This window comes from Lutra lutra, chromosome 12 (genome assembly GCF_902655055.1).
Source record: "Lutra lutra chromosome 12, mLutLut1.2, whole genome shotgun sequence".
NCBI classification, from domain to species: domain Eukaryota; kingdom Metazoa; phylum Chordata; class Mammalia; order Carnivora; family Mustelidae; genus Lutra; species Lutra lutra.
Window position 1 is genome coordinate 14,313,891 of NC_062289.1, and position 21,687 is coordinate 14,335,577.

Genomic DNA, 21,687 nt, shown 5'->3' on the forward strand with positions numbered 1-21,687 from the left:
CACCTACTATGTGCCAGGCACTTTTTTAGATACAAAGAATGCACAAACAAAACAGAGAGCATTCCCACCTTATGGAGAGCATTTTCTTGAAAATAAATATAAAAAATAGGTAAGTTATGTAGTATATTAGAAGGTGATAGGGCTTTGGAAAGAGTATTGAATAAAATATAGGGTGCTAGGAGGCCAAGGTGAAGAATGTTACAATTTACATGGAGGTATCCCAAGCAGTCTTCATGGAAATGACATTTAAGGAAAAGCCTGAAGGAGATGAAGGAACAAGTGTTTTAGACACCAGGAAAAGGCTGAGCAAAGGCTCCATCTAGGTCAGAGTACGCCTATCACATTCTAGGAAAGGAGGCCAGACTGGTGGATCCAGAGTGAGCAAAGAAGAGGGTAGAAGATGAGGTCTGAGATGTGAAGGAGGAGAGAGCCAGATCTTAGATTGCCTTGCAGATTACAGTAAGGACTTTGGTTACAAATGAGACTTTTGTCATATGCATGTTAGATCTAGATTAATCATTTTTGAATCTTTTCTGATTTTCCACTCTCTCATCTCACAGATTATAGATTTTGTTTGTTTAGCTAGTTTCTGCTTTATTGTGTTTGGGGGGCGTTTTTGTACTTTTTCTTCTGCTCCCTGAATTGTCTGTTTCCTCCAGTACCCTCTTTCTTGCATATATGTTTTCATCTCTGTCTTTGATGTTAGAGGGTTTTCCTCAAATGGTTGGTGGTCCTGGGATGTCCACTAAAGACTGGGGCACTAAAGTGCTGATTACAATTCTTTTCATGCACGAGTAACTTCACTTTAAGGTAAACTGGGCACAAACAAACTGTCTATCTTCTTCCCCTATGGGTATAATCCTGACTACCAGCATTTTTGGACCCAAGAAGGGGAAAGATAACAAAGTCTGCCTTCACTTAATTTCCCCCTTCTCGTTATAGCACTCATTCCTGTTCTCAGCTACATGTGATATAACCCAAGTTCAAAAAGTAAAGCTCCAGAATTCTACGAAAGTCGGAAAGGGAATCTGGGAGTCTGATCCTTTGAACAACTTTTAACCACTCCTACTTTCAGTCCAATCTACCCTAATGGAGTGGTGAAATATGGCTTAAAACATCATTTCTTCTGTCCTGCAGGCTTAGCCTTCATCTTGGATGCAAAAATCCTCAACAAAATGCTAGCAAACTAAATTCAACTTCATATAAAAGGAATTATGCACCATAACTAAGTGGTTATTTATTGTAAGAATTTATTGTAGATTTATTGTAAGAATACAAAGGTTGATTTAATGTCCAAGAATCCATTAGTGTAAAACAATGAATCAAGAGATTAAAAGAAACAACCACGTAATCTTCTCAACTAGGGAAGAAAAAAGACATCTGACAATATTCTAGACTCCTTCATGATAAAACATCAACCAGCTGACAATAAAAGGAGCCTCCTCAACCTGACAGAAGGCAACTACAAATATACCAAGCAAAGATTGAAAAAACTGCACGGAGAAAAAGGTAATTCCCAATCATAATTTTAATAGGTATTTTAAGAGCTAGCAGAAGAAGCAGACCACAAAAAACTGATAAAAACATAGGAGAATTAAATCTCAATTTACCTTATTAAACAAAACCCATGGATCAATTAATAAGAGAAATGAGAATCCAATTTGAACTGAATGATAATGAAGATACAATGTAGCAAATGCACAGGATGTGGCTAAAGGAATACACAGAGCCTTAAATTCATGTATCGAAAAAGAAAAGTTTTAAAGTAAATAATCTAAGCTTCCTCTGTAAAAAGCTGGAAAAACAGAAAAAAAAAAAAAAAACCTACCATGATAATGGTTGATAAAACAGGCTGAAAATACAGAATAGGAAATAAATGATAAATGGTTTTGGAGGAAACAAGAAGACAAACAGAATAAAAGAGTTATAAGGAAATGTGAGACAGAAAACGCAAACTTGGGCTTCTAAGAAAGTTAATGGTCAGAGATCCAATTGCATTAGCATTTTACAGATTAAAAAGCATTTCATGTACATTAGCTCATGAGATTCTAATTACATTCAGTGAATGACAGCATGTAATCCCAACTATACAGAATTAAACAGAGGATCGAAGATGTTAATGGAGTTTTTCAAGATCTCCTAACCAGTAAGTAAAGCTGTAAAATGACCCTACACTAGATTTAAAAGAATTAAGCACAACGTATCATAATCGTGCCTCACATAAAGAGTGCAAGTCTGTAGGAGACAGTAAAACATATGAAGCCGGCACAGATAATCACAGTGGCTTAGTCATCATGGAGGCTTACCTCATGCTCTGGAGAAAGATGTTCCATGTCAGTCCGTAAACATCTGAGACCAGGTAAAAAGTGATTAACCATTAAATCCTCTGAAATGACTTGAGACAGGCAGTTAAGGGAATTAAAAACCAAATGTATTTCCAAAAGAACAACAAAATAATAAAAATTATGCCTAAGGCATGCAGATCACTTAGAGCAAACAGGTTTCCCTCAAGCATGATTCTCATTTGTTGAGTTAATCACTTACCAAGAGTCAATTGTGTTTAACCCCACAAATCCCTTTATGTCAGTGGTCTTCATTATTGTAACACTACATAATTTAATTACGTTATGTAAACGCATGCGATAAGTGTAAAAATTAAATCGTGTAATTTAGTTGGATGCTTAAATGAGTATGAAAAGTAAGAAAATTAATGTTTCCATGACAACTAAGTTGAAAAGTTTAAAAGAACTGGTAAAGGCCAGTTGCTTAAAATGGTGCTATTTAATTATGTCTGGGTAAACAACTGTAAAAGATTAGGAAAAAGATAAAAAAACTAAAAAAGGTCTACACCCAGTATTAAAAATGTTTCTGAATCCTCTTTAAAGAAACCTAAACTGGGGCGCCTGGGTGGCTCAGTGGGTTAAGCCTCTGCCTTCAGCTCAGGTCATGATCCCAGGGTCCTGGGATCGAGCCCCGCATCAGGCTCTCTGCTCAGCGGGGAGCCTGCATCCTCCTCTCTCTCTGCCTGCCTCTCTGCCTACTTATGATCTCTCTGTCAAATAAATAAATAAAATCTAAAAAAAAAAAAAAAAAGAAACTTAAACTGAAAATCACAATTATATTATGGGTGGGGTTTATCTAACAAAGATAATATTTAAGTCTACGAAGCAGACTCACACAAAAGAAAGACCTCAGTCCCATGTCGAAAGATTGGTAAAGGAAAGATTATGTATTTTAAGTTAAAGTAAGTTATATAAACCATTTTCTTGATTTCCTGCTTTAACCATCCTATTAAACTGGTCTACTGTTGGTCCTAATTGAATTGGATAAGAGAACTTTTACTATAGTAACATAGGTTTAGTACTAGTTATATTTGGTGGTCACTTCAGAATTTTAGTTGATTATCCTGACATTCAAAGGGATGAAGAAAGTAGATATATTTCTCAAGAAAACAATTCCCTTTGTTTATTCACAGCACATTCTTAGCTTAACATAGTTGTTAGCCATCTAAAAATAATTCTTATTTAGTATTATATATACCATATTGAAGTGAAAAATGCAGGTGAGTTCCCTTATAAAGATGAGTTAACTAGTCTTTTTGAAAAAAAAAAAAGAGTTATAATGAATTTCATTAATTTAAAAAAATCAGTATTAATACATAACTTTTGCCTTAAAAGTGCAGTTATGACCAGGGCGCCTAGGTGGCTCAGTCAGTTAAGTGTCTGCCTTTGGCTCAGGTCATGATCCCAGGGTTCTGGGATGGAACCACGCATTGGGATCCCTGCTCAGTGGGGAGTTTGCTTCTGCTTCTCCCTCTCTCCAAGCCTGTGCTTGTTTGCTCTCACTCTCTCTCTCAAATACATAAAATCTTGGAAACAAATATATATTTATGACCTAAATAAACATAAAACAAATACAATTTTGAATACTGTTTGTAAATAAGACTCCTATAATGAGTGGCTTATTATTTAGAAGGACTAAAAATATAGACATCATTTGGTTGAACTAATCCCTATAGTCCTAGAGAGGGCTGCAACATAATGGCTATATAGTCTTGTTCTCTACATCTTGGGAAAGCACCACCAACATGTAACTGTGAGGGACCCTTCAGTTAGTAGTTAAGAGTCTGACTGGGGTGCCTGGATGGCTCAGTTGGTTAAGCCACTGAATCTTGACTTCGGCTCAGGTCATGATTATGAAACCAATCTAATCAGGGTTATGAAGCCAAGCCTTGCATTGGGCTATCCACTGGCTGTGGGGCCTCCTTAAGCTTCTCTCTCCTTCTCCCTCTGCACCACTCCCCTACCTGGCTCACACTCTCTCACTCTCTCAAAAAAAAAAAAAAAAAAAAAGAGTCTGATCTAGAGAAATACGGGCATGGATTAAGAAGCGTAGATGGCCTTATTTGGAGGTAAATAGTTACATCTCCTCCTCTTTCTACTCACTGTTCGGTTATACCTTTTCCCTATGGAATCACACAATCTTTCTTAAGGGTTGGAAACTTAAAGAGCTCATTTTTTCCTATCTGATATATTATCCTATCTCATCTGTGAATGATGGCCATAAACGCTCTAACTGCTAATAATGACAGGACATTCATAGTTTAGATCACTCCATTTTTAAATAGCTAAATTAGAAAGTTTTTCTTAAAAAGACTTTTTAAAAGATAGACTTATTTATTCTAAGAGAGAAAGCGCACAGAGGGACAGAAGGAGAGGGAGATAGAAAGAAGCAGACTCCCTGCTGAGCACAGAGCCCAACAAGGGCTTCCGTGACCCTGTCATGAGATCATGACCCAAGCCGAAGTCAAGAGGTGTATGCTTAACTGACTGAACCACACAGGCGCCCCCAGAAAGTTTTTCTTATAAAATCAGACTCTTTGTAACCTTCTTATCAGTGTTAGCTCTATACCTGAGTTACACAGTATGCCTAAACTTGCTTCTACGTAACATTTAAAATAATTTTTGAATTATTTTTTCATCCCTAAGCTAGCTCTTCTTTGGGTTAAACATTTCTAAATTCCTTTGAATTTTTTAAAAACATGACTTTTTGACTTATTGCTATACTTAATGTTAAAAGCTATAGTTTTTCCATGTCCTTATTAAAGTATGATGTCAGTGTTGAAAGGAATATTCTTGTGCTCTATCAACTCAGAATTCAATGGAACCTCAGAACGGATTTGGATCATAGAACAATGTGATTTTATTGTGGCCATACTGCACTCTGTTGACAAAAGTACACGTTATGACTCATGTAGAACTAACACTTTAAGTAACTGAAGTGGGTCTATTGTTCAGATGTTCTTCCTTTTACTGTATTGGTGTAAAGACTTAATTATATTTATTCTATATTGTGAGCACACTTAAACACACAATAATATTCTTTCTATACAGATTCTATGTGCTTTAGAAGCCACTGCCTTGCCTACTTGGAATATCTGGTTTTATATAGCTACAATTTTTGATCTTTTAACCTTCTAGTTTCCCTTGAGGCATACTCCTTTAGAAACTCTCTGCTATACAAGGTTATACATAATTTTTTGCTTCAGTTTCTAAACATCTATTTTCACAAAGTCTAGGGAAATTATAAACATAGCAGTATTTTTTTGCTTTGGAATACAAACTTTGACATGCCATTATTACTTTCTTGAAAGAGTCTTGTTACTTCTCCATTAGTAAAGAGTTCTTCCTTGCCAGTTCAGAATATCACTTCCTCTTTTTGCTTCCTCTATCTTCTCTAAGTAGAAAATGCCAACAAGATAAATCAAGAATAATAGTAAGTTCTCCTTTTAGTAGAAATAAACTTAGAGAAGATATATGGATAGTCGAAGTACCAAATTACCAAAATATGGTGTCTCTGCCACTTTATAATCTGTATTATAAAAAACACAGTTTACATCATCCACATGAACAGGTAATCTATAGTCGTTTCCTAAAAATAAAATGTTCTCAAATACTAATCCAACCTCAAGTTTTAACATATCCCAAAGGACAAACAGCTCCTTAACAGCTCTATGTTTCTACTTTCCCTGCTTCATTTGTTCAAATTAAGACCTCCCACTAGAATGTTCCAGTCAAGAATCCAGTGCCAATCAGTGGTATTTTGGAACATATATATTTCATTTAAAATGACTTGTTCACTTGACTTATCACCTCAAACTGGTATATAATACTATGGAACAATAAATATTAATCCTGAACCTTCCTTTGTCCTCTGTTTTCTCCTAGGAACCTCTCTCTACTGTAATTTTTTCTGTTACAATCAGAATTCTCTGAGTATGTTGTCTAGCCTATACTTTTATAGTTCTGTTTGCATATTCAGCCTTTCACTCCTTTTTCAATCTCTTATTTCCTCTTTCTTGACCTCGCCTGCTTTTTAATGGGAGAGCAGAGAAGCTGGCGCTCACTCTGCCCATCTTTATCTTTACTTCCTTCTTCGTTTTTTTTTTACTAGGTCAAGGATAGTAAAGAGAACATGTAACAGGACAGCTAAAGTTCTTTGTTCTAGTCACAGTTTTGCTTTCAACTATAAAAAACAGAAGAAGTCACTAATGGCTTTAAGCTTTAGTTTAATCATTTAAGTTTAATCATTAATAAAATGTAGTGGTTGACATGGGTTAGATGATCTTTGAGTTTTCCTTCAGTTGCACCATCACTGGAGGTGATCAGCCATGTCGGCACTATGCCTCCACGCTATGGAGAGTGATATCTCTCCATAGCATTTCACAGGATACAGATGGTTAAACATTCATTGAGAAACCTAAATGCCAGAACACATACAATGCTTCCTTCCTTTTGATTAAGAGAAGCTTCAGCTATAACTCATTTCTTGCTCAGTTACATTGCCAATTAACATAGATAAAACTTTTGTCAGTGTTTCAAAATTATAGAACATATAAGCACAGAGGATTTAAAATCATCTTTTAAAATTAGGAGTGGCTAGAATATGTGGTGGGGCAAGTCAAACCAAATTTTAATTTTCTATAACCATTATGTAAGTTGAAGAAAAAAATATTACCTTTCAAACTTTAACAAAAGAGGTTCACTGTAAGAATGGTTATATAAATATAGATACACATTAATAAAGCAAGGATACAACAACAGGAAAGTGCACTGTAGGCTTCAAAAAGATGGGTAGCAATATCCAGTCTTTTAGAATCCACAATTTGTAAATTGTTCACCAAGGCTAACTTATGCAAGTGTGGTATAACAACTGAAAAAAGAAAAAGAAATTGTTAGATTTCTGCACACACTATACTCATACATTAAACAAAAATACTCATACATTAAACATAAAACTCATACTATACTCATACATTAAACAAAATTTTTTTCATTTTAAAATTTTTAAAATTTCATTTTAATTCTGGATGATTTCAAATCCTTCACTTACTTTTTCTTACTAGAAAGGAAAGTATGTTATTTCAGAATAACATTTGGAAGGAACAGACCATAGCACTGTCACTATAACCTAAATATGAGGGTGTCTACAGGTTATTTGGCCTCACTGAAATTAAATTTCCCAATTTGAAAGATGAAAACCAAATAAACAAATGTAAACAATTGACCTCTTGTGTTATTATTATCTTTACAATTAAGTTTCTTTCTAAAAATCAGGTATTATCACTGCTACTAAACAAAGGACAAATACAGTATACTTATTCTTTTTCAATATCAAATTATTTCACTCCATAAAACAATTCTTAGCTTTAGTTTCTCAAATTCTTAGAAAGACCAATGTCAAATAGCACCGATGGTTTAGTTCGAGTCACTCAAAGGGCTCAATATCACCTTCTGTCTCAATGAATAAGATAAAATTTCAAAAATATAAACAAAAATACTAAAATAAAAGTGATGGCCCAAGAAACAGTATCCAATGCAGTAGCAATAAGCACCTCTCAGGCCTAAAACTGTGTTTCCTAAATACCACTTCCCAATAAAACCAGGGTTCCCTGAAGAAATGGTTGCAGGGCTAGTGACTATTAAAGTATTGCTCACAGGACCCTTTCTAATCTCTGCTTGGTTAGGGAACCCAAAACACCACTCATAAGCACATACTTCTGACCAACTGTAGTGACTTCTTTCATGTTTGCATTGAGTTTATGTATGAGAAATAATGTGAAAGCCACAATATTCCCCTAGAAAAACCTCCTGCTTCCTAATTAACTGACATTATAATCACAAGTTTTACACTTATGTTAGTAAATGGCCCAAAAATGAAACAAACAAACCAACCATGAAAACTATGAATTAACAATGGCCATTTTTAGGGTATTTTGACTTATCAAAATTAATAACAAGATACTTAAAAGGAGCTCTCGAAAAAAACTGGGAGACAAAAACTTCAAACATTCATTGATTTCCCACTGAATTCACTGAAACTCCAATTCACTAACTGGCACGCTTAGACCTCAACAAAATGGTGGCTCTAAGACAGTCTCTCTAAGAATCTTTGAGATTCACTTCCCCTCAGCCTTTAGAATGTTCCTTGAACTTCTTTTTCTATTGACACATGCCTCTTTATTCCTTCTGCTCCTTTTCTGACCTCCTAAGCAAGTAATCCTTTCCTTAATGTTTTTCTCAGAAACTCAATAACCATACTGCACAATAACCCCTTAAAGTTGCTTAACTAGAAAACAAATCTATATAAGTTACATTAAACTCTAGAGCCCATTAAAGGCTCTTGATCTAAGAGCCTCCTAAAGCTCAGAAGATAGACAAAAATTTATTCCAGAATTCAACATTTCATTACATACATAGTATCCTAGTTACCGTATCTGTAGCAATTAATTTATTTAACTGATAACTCCTCAGATAGAAAAGATGGTTAAAAGATTTACTAACCAAGATATATGTAATTCTACAACTGACCTTCAGTGGGCAAAGCAAATAGGAAAATGTATAACATAAGGTCGTTGCAGAAGCCTTTGGGCTTAAGGGCAGATTAGACAGAGTCTACACTACAAACAAAATCAATCCATAGGAGACTTTATAAAAATTGATTTCAATAAACTTTCCAAAAATATTTGGGGTAGATCCAACAGCCAAAGTAAAGGGAATCTTATCCTTTCTTTTTGTAAATGGGCTCAGAACTGAAATAAAGAACTTCTAAAAAAAAAAAAACCCCAACTAATCTGAAATGTAAAAGTGCCATGTTAGAAAATCTCCAGCATATGACTGAACATTTTCAGAGGGCTTTATAAAGTAAAAAAGCTGAGAAGAAACAACAACAAAAGACTGAATTGTGTTCCAAATAAAACCAATGGCCTCTGAAAAAAAATCAAGACCAAAATGTCCTGTGATAATGAGGAGTTGGGAAAGAAAAAAAGTCCACTGGCTTCTGTTCTCTAAGAAATAGAATGACGAATACCCAAAACGCCACTCCAAGGAAGATACTACAACTCAACAATTCTCTCACCTTCTTCTAAACTCCTAAAAAGCAACGGTCTATGAATAAAGATGGGTATCAGTATGGAATTCTTGTCAAGAGGACTTCTACTCGACCACTAAATTATTAACATAGTACATTAAAGTCCTCAGGGTAAAGTTTTAAAGTAAAACGAAAGCCACTAGGCAATAAGTACAAAAGAAAACAAAAGGTTTTTTTGTCTTAAATGGGGGAAAAAAATCTGGTTGTACCAGAATGTGAAAGAAGATTGTGTTAAGACATATCTGTGGGTATACATTAAATTGTAGAAGGCCGCAGGGATAACAAGTGGTTTATTACACCTATTCAAGCAGTGGAACATCTATCGTCAATATTCCCAAGACAACCTTTGTTATTTTGGGACCTTTATAAAAAGAAAATGTCTTTCTTCTCAGCAATGCATAAACCTTTCTTTTGAATGTGCATAAGAAGGTTAGACCATGTTCTAGAGAGTTACTAACTTAACAACATGGGCACACACCAAAGGCTCGTTGCCTACTTAGCCAATTCCTTGATCTGAAAGCCAGGACTTAAGTCTCTCCACTTCAGAACAATGACAGCCTCAATAAAGCTGGTCAAAGTACCTTTACAGTTTTTACTAGAATCGCCTATAAATCCGATGTTACGGTATGTGGAACTATCCCTATTGCTAGCTAAAATGCCAAATCTTTTCCTGTTAACTAATCATGAAATATTGCTATTTTCTCATGTCATCAACATTACCCATTAAAAAATCACTTCGGGATTATGTTTCTGTAGCTCAGTAAGTGTTATGCCCTCAAAAGACCTTTTGGACAATGCTGTCCAATTCCTAACAATATTTTTTGTTGATGACACTTCCATTAAAAATATCAGGCCAGATATGTAACAACTAGACTGTGGGAGAGTCCAATTTTGTTCTAGATACCAAAATGACTTTAAGAAGCCAAACTTGTGGTCCTCTCTAGGGCATATCAAATTGCTAAAAATTAAAGGACTGAAGAAGTATAGCAGTGATAACTGACATATGCTTTTGGAGTAATAATTACTGGATACTTTGATGCCACTAAAAGAAATTCCCGTCATAAAGGCTGAGGCCTACAGTAAAAGAGATACTACAGAAACTAGAGAAAATGCTTTAGCAGATAATTATGTAAATTATTAGTGGATGAACAAGCTGTGCATTAAAACAAAATCATTGATCATAGCTGAATGGCATGGCAAGTGGAAGAAAAGCATATTTTTCTTAAGAACATGATTAGAAACATAAAAATTTCCTTAAAAATGAGAATTAAATAGTAAGTTTTAAATAGAACACAGTATAGTATTTTGAAATTTAGTTATTTTAAAATGTCTTAAAAATAACTTGAAATTGTTTATGAGTTACTTTTCATGTGTTACAGCGTCAGTATATAGTATAAAAATTATCCAGTAATAGTCTTACTGATCAGTTCACAATAGTCAAATTTGGTTCACTTTTAGCTTTCAGTATACGAAAGATAAAGTGGAGAAGGGCTTTAACAAGGACAAATCCTGAGAGAAGCTTCTGGCTTTGATCTTACATTACAATTCAGGAAAAAAAGGTAGAAAACTGTAACTTACACTCATCTCGGAACCTCGGTTCTGCATTAGGCCCAACTCTACCAAACGTTTTTATGATCTCTGTATGCAAAGAATACTGGTCTTGGTACTGAGGATCTTCCAGAAAAGAAGCCAACTGCATTTTCACCCTTTCCAGCAACTTAAAATTGGACATTGTACAGTTATTTCACAGAATATTAAAAATAGAGTAGAGCTGTTACAGAGAATGTTATACATTAATCATGCTTGCAACATGGATTCAAATGATTATATCAACATGACATGAATAATTTGCAATTAAACAAGTACTTATTTAGTCTTTTGGTTCAGAAAGTTTTTATATTTTTGTTTATGCTTGTTAATTCTTCTTTTTTTATTTTTTTTGAAAATATAAATATTCCCTAACAAACTGTAAAAACAAAAACGCCCACAGTAGAGAAAAACATAAATTTTATAATGATTTTGTATCTACATTTTAATTCTTAAAACCAATCACAGTGTAAATTACCCAATTATTCACCTTCTGAAAGCAGTGAGTCATTAATGACTTATATCTTACTCACATTTCCCTAAAAGACATTTTTATTTTAGGATTTAAGAACATGTTGAAATTCTGCCAAGACTGCAAGCTTTGCAGAATGACACTTTTTAATGTTGCTTCACCAGTGAAATATATAAGGAAAAAATGGAAAACGTACCCCCCCAAAACTAAGTTGTTTAATTTGTTATTAAAAAAATCTTTATGACAAAGGAACTTCATAAAATAGTGTTTCCTTTTTTGGGGGGAGGTAAAATGTCTGTTTCCATTTAAGTGGCTATGTAATACGTGCACAAATGATTTATTTTCTATCTGTAGAGTTTTTCATTTGTATAAGACATGTCCAATTTGATAATAAAGAACGAAATTCTGATACTAATTTTAAGAAGTGTCTTACAGTTAATGTTGCAGACAGAATGTAATAAACTTGAAATTAAATCACAAGATTCTAAATCAAAATACCCTGTTAGGGAGAAAGAACTTGATAATCTCCTGAAGCAGGCCTAACAGAGGGCTGTCACAGTTCTATGCACTGCAGTGACACGATACCAGCCCACTAGACTTGCACTTTGGTATCAGTGACACAGTTATGAGAACAGAGGTGCCCTCTAGCCTCCATTTGGGAAACTGAAATAGGTCTGTGTTCCTAAAGTTATCTGGCAAAATTGTCTTCAAATCTGTGCAAACTGGTAATCAGGAATTTGTGTCGACTATCTAGAAGTCTACTGGAGAACAGAAGGCTTTCTGCTTTGAAGGTTATTCAAAACTGCAATACTCAGCTAGGCTTAAAATGGAACATCTAAGAGTTGGCTTATATTTAATTTTCTAATTGAGGAGGAAGATGGAGATTTCCTTAGGATATGAAGATATACTTTGGGTAAGGCTCTCATATTTTCCGTACTGAGATATTCCTCTGGCCCATAACGAACTAAGAGATAAACTAAAAGGTATAATGCTCCCTGCCCCCCACCACTGGATGCATGTATGTAATGTATCATCACCTCAACAGTACACAGATAGTAAATTTCAAGAATTTCCTACCTCTCTCTGAATAACTGTTTCCATAATAGTGCCAAAGGCCGGAATTGTGGCAATTCTGACAGAGCTGTTAGAATTAAAAAAGAAAGAAACTGAAACTTTCTTTGAGATGAAAAACTGATTATTAAAATGCATATCAAAGTAAGTACAAGGTAAATATACTGTATTAGTCTCTAGCAATGACAAATTAAATTTAAAAAAAAGCAGACCAAGAAGAATGCTCAAAAAGACAGACAGGGTAACTTAAGGTCGCAGTCTGTGGAACTCACAATTCAGGATCACTGGACAAGGTAACAAGGGCCGGAGCAACCCGCTTGTCAACTAACGCTTCACTCATGCCTCGAAGAGTCAGCTGTAAACCAGTCAACATGCAATAAAAAATGGTTTGGTAAACTGGAATGAGAACTGGGTTAGCTGTGACTGAGGATGGGCAGGCAGACTCATTGGTCTTTCTTGGTTTAGTCACCCACATGAGACATTAAAATGTTAAGCCTTTGGTTCATGCCACTATACTTACTGGTAACAACATGTTAGTGAGATTAGCAGAGCATCCTTTCTTGGCTTGGAAGAAATAGTCCATCAGCATATTCTAAGTTTTGGAAATGTTTATTGAGAATGATATTAATGTATTCTTTTCATGTATGGCCTCCAAATGTGATGGCTGACATTCAAAGAAAAGATACATGAACAGTATAATAAAGTTTAAAATCAAGTGAATATAATCCAATATTATTATTTTAAAGAGATAAATATATTCTTTAATGGATTTAAAAGCTGATGGTTATTTCTCGACAGGCACATTTTGAAAGGGATGCTGAATGTAAAAGGCAGGGATGACACTTACATTTCAGGGTCACTGGAGAGAGTAATGAGAGCAGGAACAACCCTCTGAGCTACCAGAGTTTCATTCACCCCCTTCACCAACAGCTGATTGGTCAGCGTGGGGGGTATTCACAGGTGATGCATGGAAAGAGCAAACAGTGCCACGGGAAGAAGAAAGGAACAACCAAGAGAAAGAGAGAAAACACAAAAGCAAAACCAAAATTAGAAGCTAAGCAAATATTGCTTCTAGAGTGCTTTATAAAGGCAGAGAATGCTTAGGAAGAGAATAAAGCTTAAATAGCCTAGCAGTCCACGAAAACAGAGTTTGTCACCAATTCGATGGCAGTTTGTACTTTTGGTCAAAGTATCCAGGCAATTTTTGTGTTCAATTAAATACAATTTTTAAAAAAACCTTTTCTTTCTTTTTTTTTTTTTAAACTTAAAAAGAAGATATATACTGGATTCTATGGTTAAAATTGTTGAAGTAAATCTGGTGTCATTTTGTTATGACCAACAAGGTACAAACTGGACCGTTTTTAAACCAAACTCAAATGGCCAGCAGACACCACTGAACTGCTCTGATTGTTCCATGGCATGTCAACATAAAAATCCAGGACAATTCCCAACCTTTTACATCACACAGTTTTCTCTTTTGAGGTACAGAGACATAATGCAGCCTAAGTGGAAAGTACTATGTCTGGGAATTGGATCTGGGTTCAGACTCTACCTCTCCACTTAGCCATGTGGCCTTAGACATGTTACATAATCTCTTGAAACTCAGTTTTCTCATCCAAACGTGGTGATATTGTTATTTATCTTAAAGGATCATTGTGCTACTAATAACTACACGTAATATACCTAAGTACTGCATCTGACAAAGATTATGCATTCAAGAAATGTGAGTTTAACTATTATGAGTACTCCAAGATATAAGATTTATGATGTATTTGAATGAAGAAATTATTAATTAAAAAATTGTTTTGGCCGGTCCAAGTTGTTAACATTTACAGTTATTTTACATTTCTCTAAAAGCTCAAATGAATAGGAAAAATATGATAAGCACAATTAGACCAACCTATTTCTATGCTCTAATGTAAAATAATCCATTTAGCAACCAACCCTAAATCTAGAAGAAGAGGACAATATTGGGCAGCATACATTTGGTTTTAAAAGGGCAACATCCTAATCCTACATTCTCAATTTCAGAATTTAAAAAACAAATGAATCCTAAACACCAATCAGTCTGCACCGTGTAAGGGATCTAGGCCTCATGGAAGATGGACGATGCCATGAATTTTTAGTAACAAAAACCTAACACTGTGTGCATGTTAACACATTCCCCCTATAACCATATCAGAGATAGCAGAACTCACTTTACATGGGATTCTTAATTTAATTCTTAATTCTATTTAACAACTGATTGACTTTAAAATCTACTTCCACATTCTGAAATAACTTTTATAAAAATCCATGGATAATTAGGTTGGAATAAAATGACAAAGGAACTTTCGCTACCACCTTAAATATAGTAGATATCAAGCAGAAAGAAATAGTGGAAAGAAGTTCAAATACTGTTAAATAAAACTTTCTTCTCTGTACCACTTTATAAATAAGATAGCTTGGATTTGAATCAATAAAGTGTATTTTAAAGTCTGCTATCTTGTGCCAGCCAAAAAGCATTTTAAAAAGGCGGGGGGATAATCTAGGGGACAAGTTAATTTTTCATTGCTCTGCAGTTTTAAGTATAATTTCTTTATTAAGCTAGAAAAAAAAAGGGAAAATTTAAGAGCTATCGCTTGTTATACATTTTACATACAATGTATTGTTTGACCTTTTTTTTTTTTTTTTTTTTTACGATTTTATTTATTTACTTGAGAGCATAAGCAGGGGGAATGGCAGAGGGAGAGGGAGAAGCTGGCTCCCCACTGAGCAGAGAGCCCCACACAGGGATTGATCCCATGACCCTGGGATAATGGCCTGAGCGGAGGTAGCTGCTTAATCAGTTGAGCTACCCAAGTGCCCCTCGTTTGAACCTTAAACCTGGTGAGCCAAGTACAATGACTAATATCAGTGTTTTAACATATGAAGAAACGGAGTCTTAGGGAAGAAGTTAAGTAACCTGTCCAGGGTTTTGGAGGCAATAGGCAGTTAGAAAACGGACTCAGCCACATGGGTCTCACAAGCCTCAGTGGTCTTTGAGCTGGCTACTACTGCTACATGCTTAGCTAGTATGAGGAATCATTCCATGAAGTTCTTTTCTGCATCTTTTGGGAAATCCATTATGTCATATGACAGTTTCCTTATAAATCAATTTCAATAACAATCTGTCACTTCAAAAAGTAACATACTACCTCTTATTTAACAATGACAGACTGAATTTCCCTTTTGTCCTGCTGTCTGAAAACTTAAGAGCTGCATTTAGCATATAATTTCACTAAGTATCTCCTATTATGTCCTTGGTATATCCATTTCTTGCTTTCTTCTCAACAGTTTCTGGCCTCACATTAAAAATTTTCTTTTGTTATAAATGTCCCGCTTTTTACGTTTTTATTTTGAATTAACTTGATTGGCAGGGGGAAGCAAGCACAATTGTAAATTATGAAGTATTAGCTTAAAAAAACCTAATGAAACATACTTATTCTTTCAGTACGATTTTGTTCAAAATAAGGTTCGTTGACAAAAAAGTAACTATTTTTTTAAGATTTATTTACTTATTTTTAAAGATTTTATTTATTTATTTATTTATTTGACAGACAGAGATCACAAGTAGGCAGAGAGGCAGGCAGAGAGAGAAGGGGAAGCAGGCTCCCCGCTGAGCAGAGAGCCCCACGTGGGGCTTGATACCGGGACCCTGCGATCATGACCCAAGCTGAAGGCAGAGGCTTTAACCCACTGAGCCACCCAGGCGCCCCTATTTATTTATTTATTTTAGAAAGAGAGAGCAAACAGGGGGAGGGGCAGAGGGAGAGCAAGAAAGAGAATCCTTAAGCAGAGGCCCTGCTGAGGCTGGAGCCTGATTCGGGGCCCCATCCCAGGACCCTGACATCATGACCTAAGTTGCACTCAACTGACTGAGCCACCCAGGCTCCCCAAAAAAATAACTTTATTTTTTTCTACTGATGACTTTTACTGGCATGATCACTGAAAAATTTTTTATCATAAATGAGTTTGAAAAAATATTGAAATAAATTTCTCAAATTTGACTCAGAAGTTCATAATCAACCTGAAAGAACACTGAAAACTGCTGGAGCACAGGTACAGCTTCCAACCCAGCACTGACCGCAACCGTAGAAACCAAAGCCAGGCAAAAGCCACATATAAGAAATAAGACAGAAAAAAAACCAAAAATAGAGAAAATAGAGAGGATGTTTCATTTTATTTGCTTAAATTTTTTCATTTATATGGTATACTTTGCCAGTGCATACATAATTTGAAAAACAAATGGTTTAAGAGAAAGAAGTAGCTTTTAGGGTCTTAGAATAAAATCCTATGGGAAGAGTATATTAAAGACAGTTCTTTATATAAAAGGATGCTTTTTTCTTTCGTGAATGACTTTTTTCCCAGCATACTGAATAATCAAAATTATTTATACTCACAAGGAACTTTTATTACAGAGCAAACTGATTTTTTATTTGGCATTCAACTCGACAAAGAACACTTGAACATAGTTTTTTTTTTTAATCAAATATGTATAATAATGGAGGGACTAACACGGACAGAGGATGTTCAACCTCCTTGGCAAGACTGGAATTTTCTTTAGATTTCACAAATCTATTTTCTGTATTTAAAAGTTTGCTTAGATACATATTTTAAACATACCAATGCTCTATTCTTCAAATGACAATTTATCTTAAATTGTGGAAAAATTCTGAAATTCAGGAAAAATTATCCAAAGGACTGAATTAACCAATTCTCTTTATGGAAATAAATGCTTTTTTTTTTTTTTTTAATTTATTTATTTGAGAGACAGAGAGAGAGCATGAGAGGGGAAGTCAGAGGGAGAAGCAGACTCCCCATGGAGCTGGGACCCCGATGTGGGACTCGATCCCAGGACTCCGGGATCATGACCTGAGCCGAAGGCAGTTGCTTAACCAACTGAGCCACCCAGGCGCCCCGATGCTTTAAGATATTTTAAGAATCACATGCATATTAGGGATAATTTTAGCTTAGATAGATATATGTTCCCTAATCTATATGTTACTTTTGTGAAATAGCATGATAAGAAAAAAAGAATAATGTTAATGACGGTTAACATTTACTTTGTTTAATATGTGCCAGACACTGTTTTAAGGGCTTTACAAGTACAAATTGATTTCATATTAACAAAAATCTTTTGAGATGAACACTTATTATTATCATCTTCATTGTGCAGATGAGGAAACTAAGGCACAGAGAAGTCTGAACTTGCTGCTAAGTGGCAGAGACAGACACTGAACCCAGGCAGTCAGGCTCTATGGCAAGACTCAGTAGCAAAAAGAAATAAGGAACACTCTGTATCAACTTTAGCCTTCAAATATAAGTTCTAGAGATAGAAATCAATCAATATAAAATAATCAAATAGGTTATAGAATAATTTCCCCTATGATGGCTATTTCAATTTTCAGAAGATAGGCATTTTAATTTTCATACTTAACTTGGGTTGGTGGCAATTTAAGAAAATCTAGTTAAACAGACTCTTTTAATAAGTCAATGGGCAGTTAAGGTACAGGGATGTTATTCTAAATATGACATGTGAGAAAATAAGTAGAAGTAGTAAATAAAGTAAATATTTTCATATTTGCAATAACTGACTTTTTTAATGTGATTAATGAATCCAACTATAATTTACAACTTTAAATATATCTCATATTGTTTTAGTTTATTTTAGTAGCTGTTTTATCTCTATAAATAGAAAAGTATAATCAGAAAGATTTATAAAGGATGGAAATTAAGTAAGATTTAAAAGAAAATATGAGAAATAGAATTGATAATAGAATAACATCCAAGGAACCAAGGCAGCTAGAAAACATTCTTAAATATATCAAAGCTAAATTTCTGCCCCATCACACAGTACACAACTAGATACTGTTTATTGCCAAAAAATACACATCAACATAACATAGTATTCAAAACCTTTTTAAAAAAACATTCCCTTCTCCTTCTTCCAAACAAAATCATTATAATCTGAACCGAGAGAAGTATTTATTTACATACCTCGAACATTCTAGCAGCAGTACATCTCACAAGTGCTGATGTATGGACAACACCATACCACAGAACAGTTAACAGTAACTCATGGTAGGCTGGATTTGCACTGAAAGAAAAAACTTGGTGTTAAAAGTGAGAGCCACAGTGCCTTACTGGTGTACTGAAAAATACTATATTTATAAATAATATTAATGACAAAAACATTGACAAATCATATGAAATTATCTGTGTAGATTTAATAGGTTACATCCAAGATTCTTTAAAAAAGGAAGTCACCTCACAAAGCCACAAACTTTTAGCATATTCAGGAATTATAATTTTAGGTTCTACAAACATTTGCAATTACAACAGAAATTTCAACTGTTTAATAGCATAGAAGTTAAAATTATTAAAAAAAAATAAAGAAAAAGAAAATTTACCTAGGAGGAAAAAAAGATAGGGCACTGGACTAAGAGATGAGTAAGTTAAACCTCTGTGGGGCTTAATTTCTCTATCTACAAAAATTGGGGAAGCTATGCATGTCCTTATTTATGTCGTATGTTTACTGTAGGATCAAATCAGATCAACTCAAATCATGTACAGGGAAGGATAAGTTGGCTGTGAAGCCTATCTAAATGTAAGGCTGTATTGCTATTAAGTGCAGAGAAAAAACTACAATAGCAGCTGAATGATATGATTACAAGCAGGATTACAGAAATCATAATGAACTGGCTTTTACTTGGGGCTCCTTTTACAGTTTTGGAAAACTAAATTTTCTTCAAATCTGAACTTTATTTCTCCAATCACTTCCAAGAAAACATCTGTAGTCTTTCCCCATTCTTTTATTACAATGTATTGATTACAAAATATTAAGAATGTACAAATAAGCAAAACCAGAAACCAAAAAAAAAAAAAAACACAAACCCAAAAACCTTAGGCCTCAAAACCCAAAAGATTTGGTGTGTATGCCAATATTTTTAGACTCAAATTATGTATTCCATAAATCCAATTTAAAAAACTTTATATGAGTTTAAAAAAAACAACAACTATAAGCTATTATTTTTACCCCAGTTCCACAAAAGAAGCCTTCAGGCTATCAAGAGGAGCATGAGATAATGAAAGCAGGGTCATTACATCTTCTAAGAATCCAACTAACAGTTTTCGGTCTTCTTCCTACAGAGGAAAAAGACTGATAATGAATTTCTAACCAAGTAAGTAGAACTAAAATAATAATTTCCTGCCAAAATTAGAAAATTTCATCAAATATGGGGAAATATCCAATCTTAGAAGCATTTTAATTAAAGCTATTTATTCAGCATATCTATGACCACAATGGTATGAGGACAAGGACTATCCTGATTTATAGATTTAGACCTGTGCTGTCCAATATGGTAGCCACTCACCACATGTGATTATTTATAAAATTTAAATTTAGATTAAAAATTAAGTACAATAAGGGTGCCTCGGTGGCTCAGTCGTTATACATCTGCCTTCAGCTCAGGTCATGATCCTAGGGTCCTGAGATCAAGCCCCGAATTGCACTCCCTGCTCAGTAGGGAGCCTCCTTTCCTCCTCCCTCTCCCCCTGCTTATGTTCCCTCTCTCATTGTCTCTGTCAAATGAATAAATGAATAAATAAATCTTTAAAAAAGTTAAGTATAAAAGATTCAGTTCCTTAGCACTATTCAAGTGCTTAATAGCCACATGTGGCTAGTGTCTTCCTTATTGGACAGCTCAGATACAGATTATGTCTGCTGTTGCAAAAAATTTTATAAGACAGTCCTGGTTTAGAACATAATAAGGCATATTTTAAAATTAAAATTAATTTTTACCAACTTCAGTTCTCATTAATTTTGACACTAAATACTTAAATACAAACTAGTAAAAGTTATCCCTTTAACAGAAAATCCATTTCCTAAAAATTATCTTTGCAATGTCTTAGTGGTGAGAAGCTACATGCTTGGTGAAATATAGACTACTGTGTTCTTAAAAGACTGTATTTTGAAATTGTAAGATGGCTCAAAACTGTTTTTGGAAGAAGAGTACAATAAATATGAATTGTTTTACTTTGAATTCAAAGGACAAAAGAAACCTTAGGTATTGATAGGGGAAAACTCAGCAAAAAAGGCCTTCCTTTTTGATTCTTACACTCTGATTTCTATTTATTTAAAAAAAAAATTTTTTTTAAAGTAATCTCTACAACCAATGTGGGACTCTAACTCATGACCCTTAGGATCAAGAGTCACATGCTGTACTGACTGAGCCAGTCAGGTGTCCCTCACAATCTAATCTCTAAAAATGCTTTATCCTGAATCTATACTTTCACCTTACTGGTGAGACTGCCTCACACTTAAAAATGACTAATAAACCTTAATACAAGATCATACTGTTTCCTTAAAATAAGGTTAAGTAGAGTGTGGTGGTCTGTTATACTGTGACCCGCAATGAACCACAGCTCCTGATTCATGTCCTTGTTTAGTTCCCTCCTCTTCAATTTGGGCTGGGCCTATAACTTGCTATAATCAAGAGACAGCAACAGAAGTGATGTGCTGATTCTAGGTCTAAGCCTTAGCCTAGTAGATGCTGCTTTTGCACTCTTAGGAGCCCTAAGCTACCATGTATTAGGTCTGGCTCTGCTGCTCTAGAAGTCCCGTGGGAAGAGAGAAACCCCAAGACTGTACTTGGAGACTGAAGCTTGGTCACCCTAGCTGAGCTGACTTATTCAAATATGCTCTCCACTAATAAATTACTTACTGAATAAGACAAATATTTAAATTTTGTTTTCCTTTATGGGTACCACTTTTATTTGTACACACATTAAAAAGGCATAATGTTAAGTATCTTTCTAAACAGAAAGTGCTTTTACATTTTCTAGTCAAAGAATTTTTCCCTTACCTGAATATAACATGTAAGGACTCCTGTTGCATAAATGGGGACAGTAGCTTTAGTGAGGACCCCATTTCCTGCTGAGGAATCTAAAATCATTAAAATAATTTTAAAAATCTGAGCATATTTTAAATGTAAAGCAAAAAGTTACAATACAAATTATACTTAAAATTCCAACTGGCTAAAAGGTTTACTCACAAATATTATCATTACTTTGGAAAATGATTTTGATTAAAACATATATCCAATGGT

General features: G+C 34.6%; 1 protein-coding gene across 7 annotated transcripts in view; it reads right to left on the minus strand.

The window, feature by feature from the left end:
• RELCH (RAB11 binding and LisH domain, coiled-coil and HEAT repeat containing) overlaps window positions 1-21,687 on the minus strand; it is a 111,130-nt gene that overhangs the window by 12,128 nt on the left and 77,315 nt on the right. For 3 of the 7 annotated variants that reach the window (XM_047697108.1, XM_047697105.1, XM_047697102.1), the window contains 8 exons: window positions 21,445-21,524; window positions 19,617-19,723; window positions 18,578-18,677; window positions 13,407-13,489; window positions 12,566-12,629; window positions 11,008-11,146; window positions 7,096-7,212; window positions 2,307-2,395 (listed from right to left, as the gene is read on the minus strand). In XM_047697108.1, coding sequence (XP_047553064.1) covers window positions 2,307-2,395; window positions 7,096-7,212; window positions 11,008-11,146; window positions 12,566-12,629; window positions 13,407-13,489; window positions 18,578-18,677; window positions 19,617-19,723; window positions 21,445-21,524 — 779 coding nt within the window. Of the gene's footprint in view, window positions 1-2,306; window positions 2,396-7,095; window positions 7,213-11,007; window positions 11,147-12,565; window positions 12,630-12,831; window positions 12,915-13,406; window positions 13,490-18,577; window positions 18,678-19,616; window positions 19,724-21,444; window positions 21,525-21,687 lie in introns of those variants that run through there. The other 4 variants (XM_047697106.1, XM_047697103.1, XM_047697104.1 and 1 more) reach the window with 3 other exon arrangements.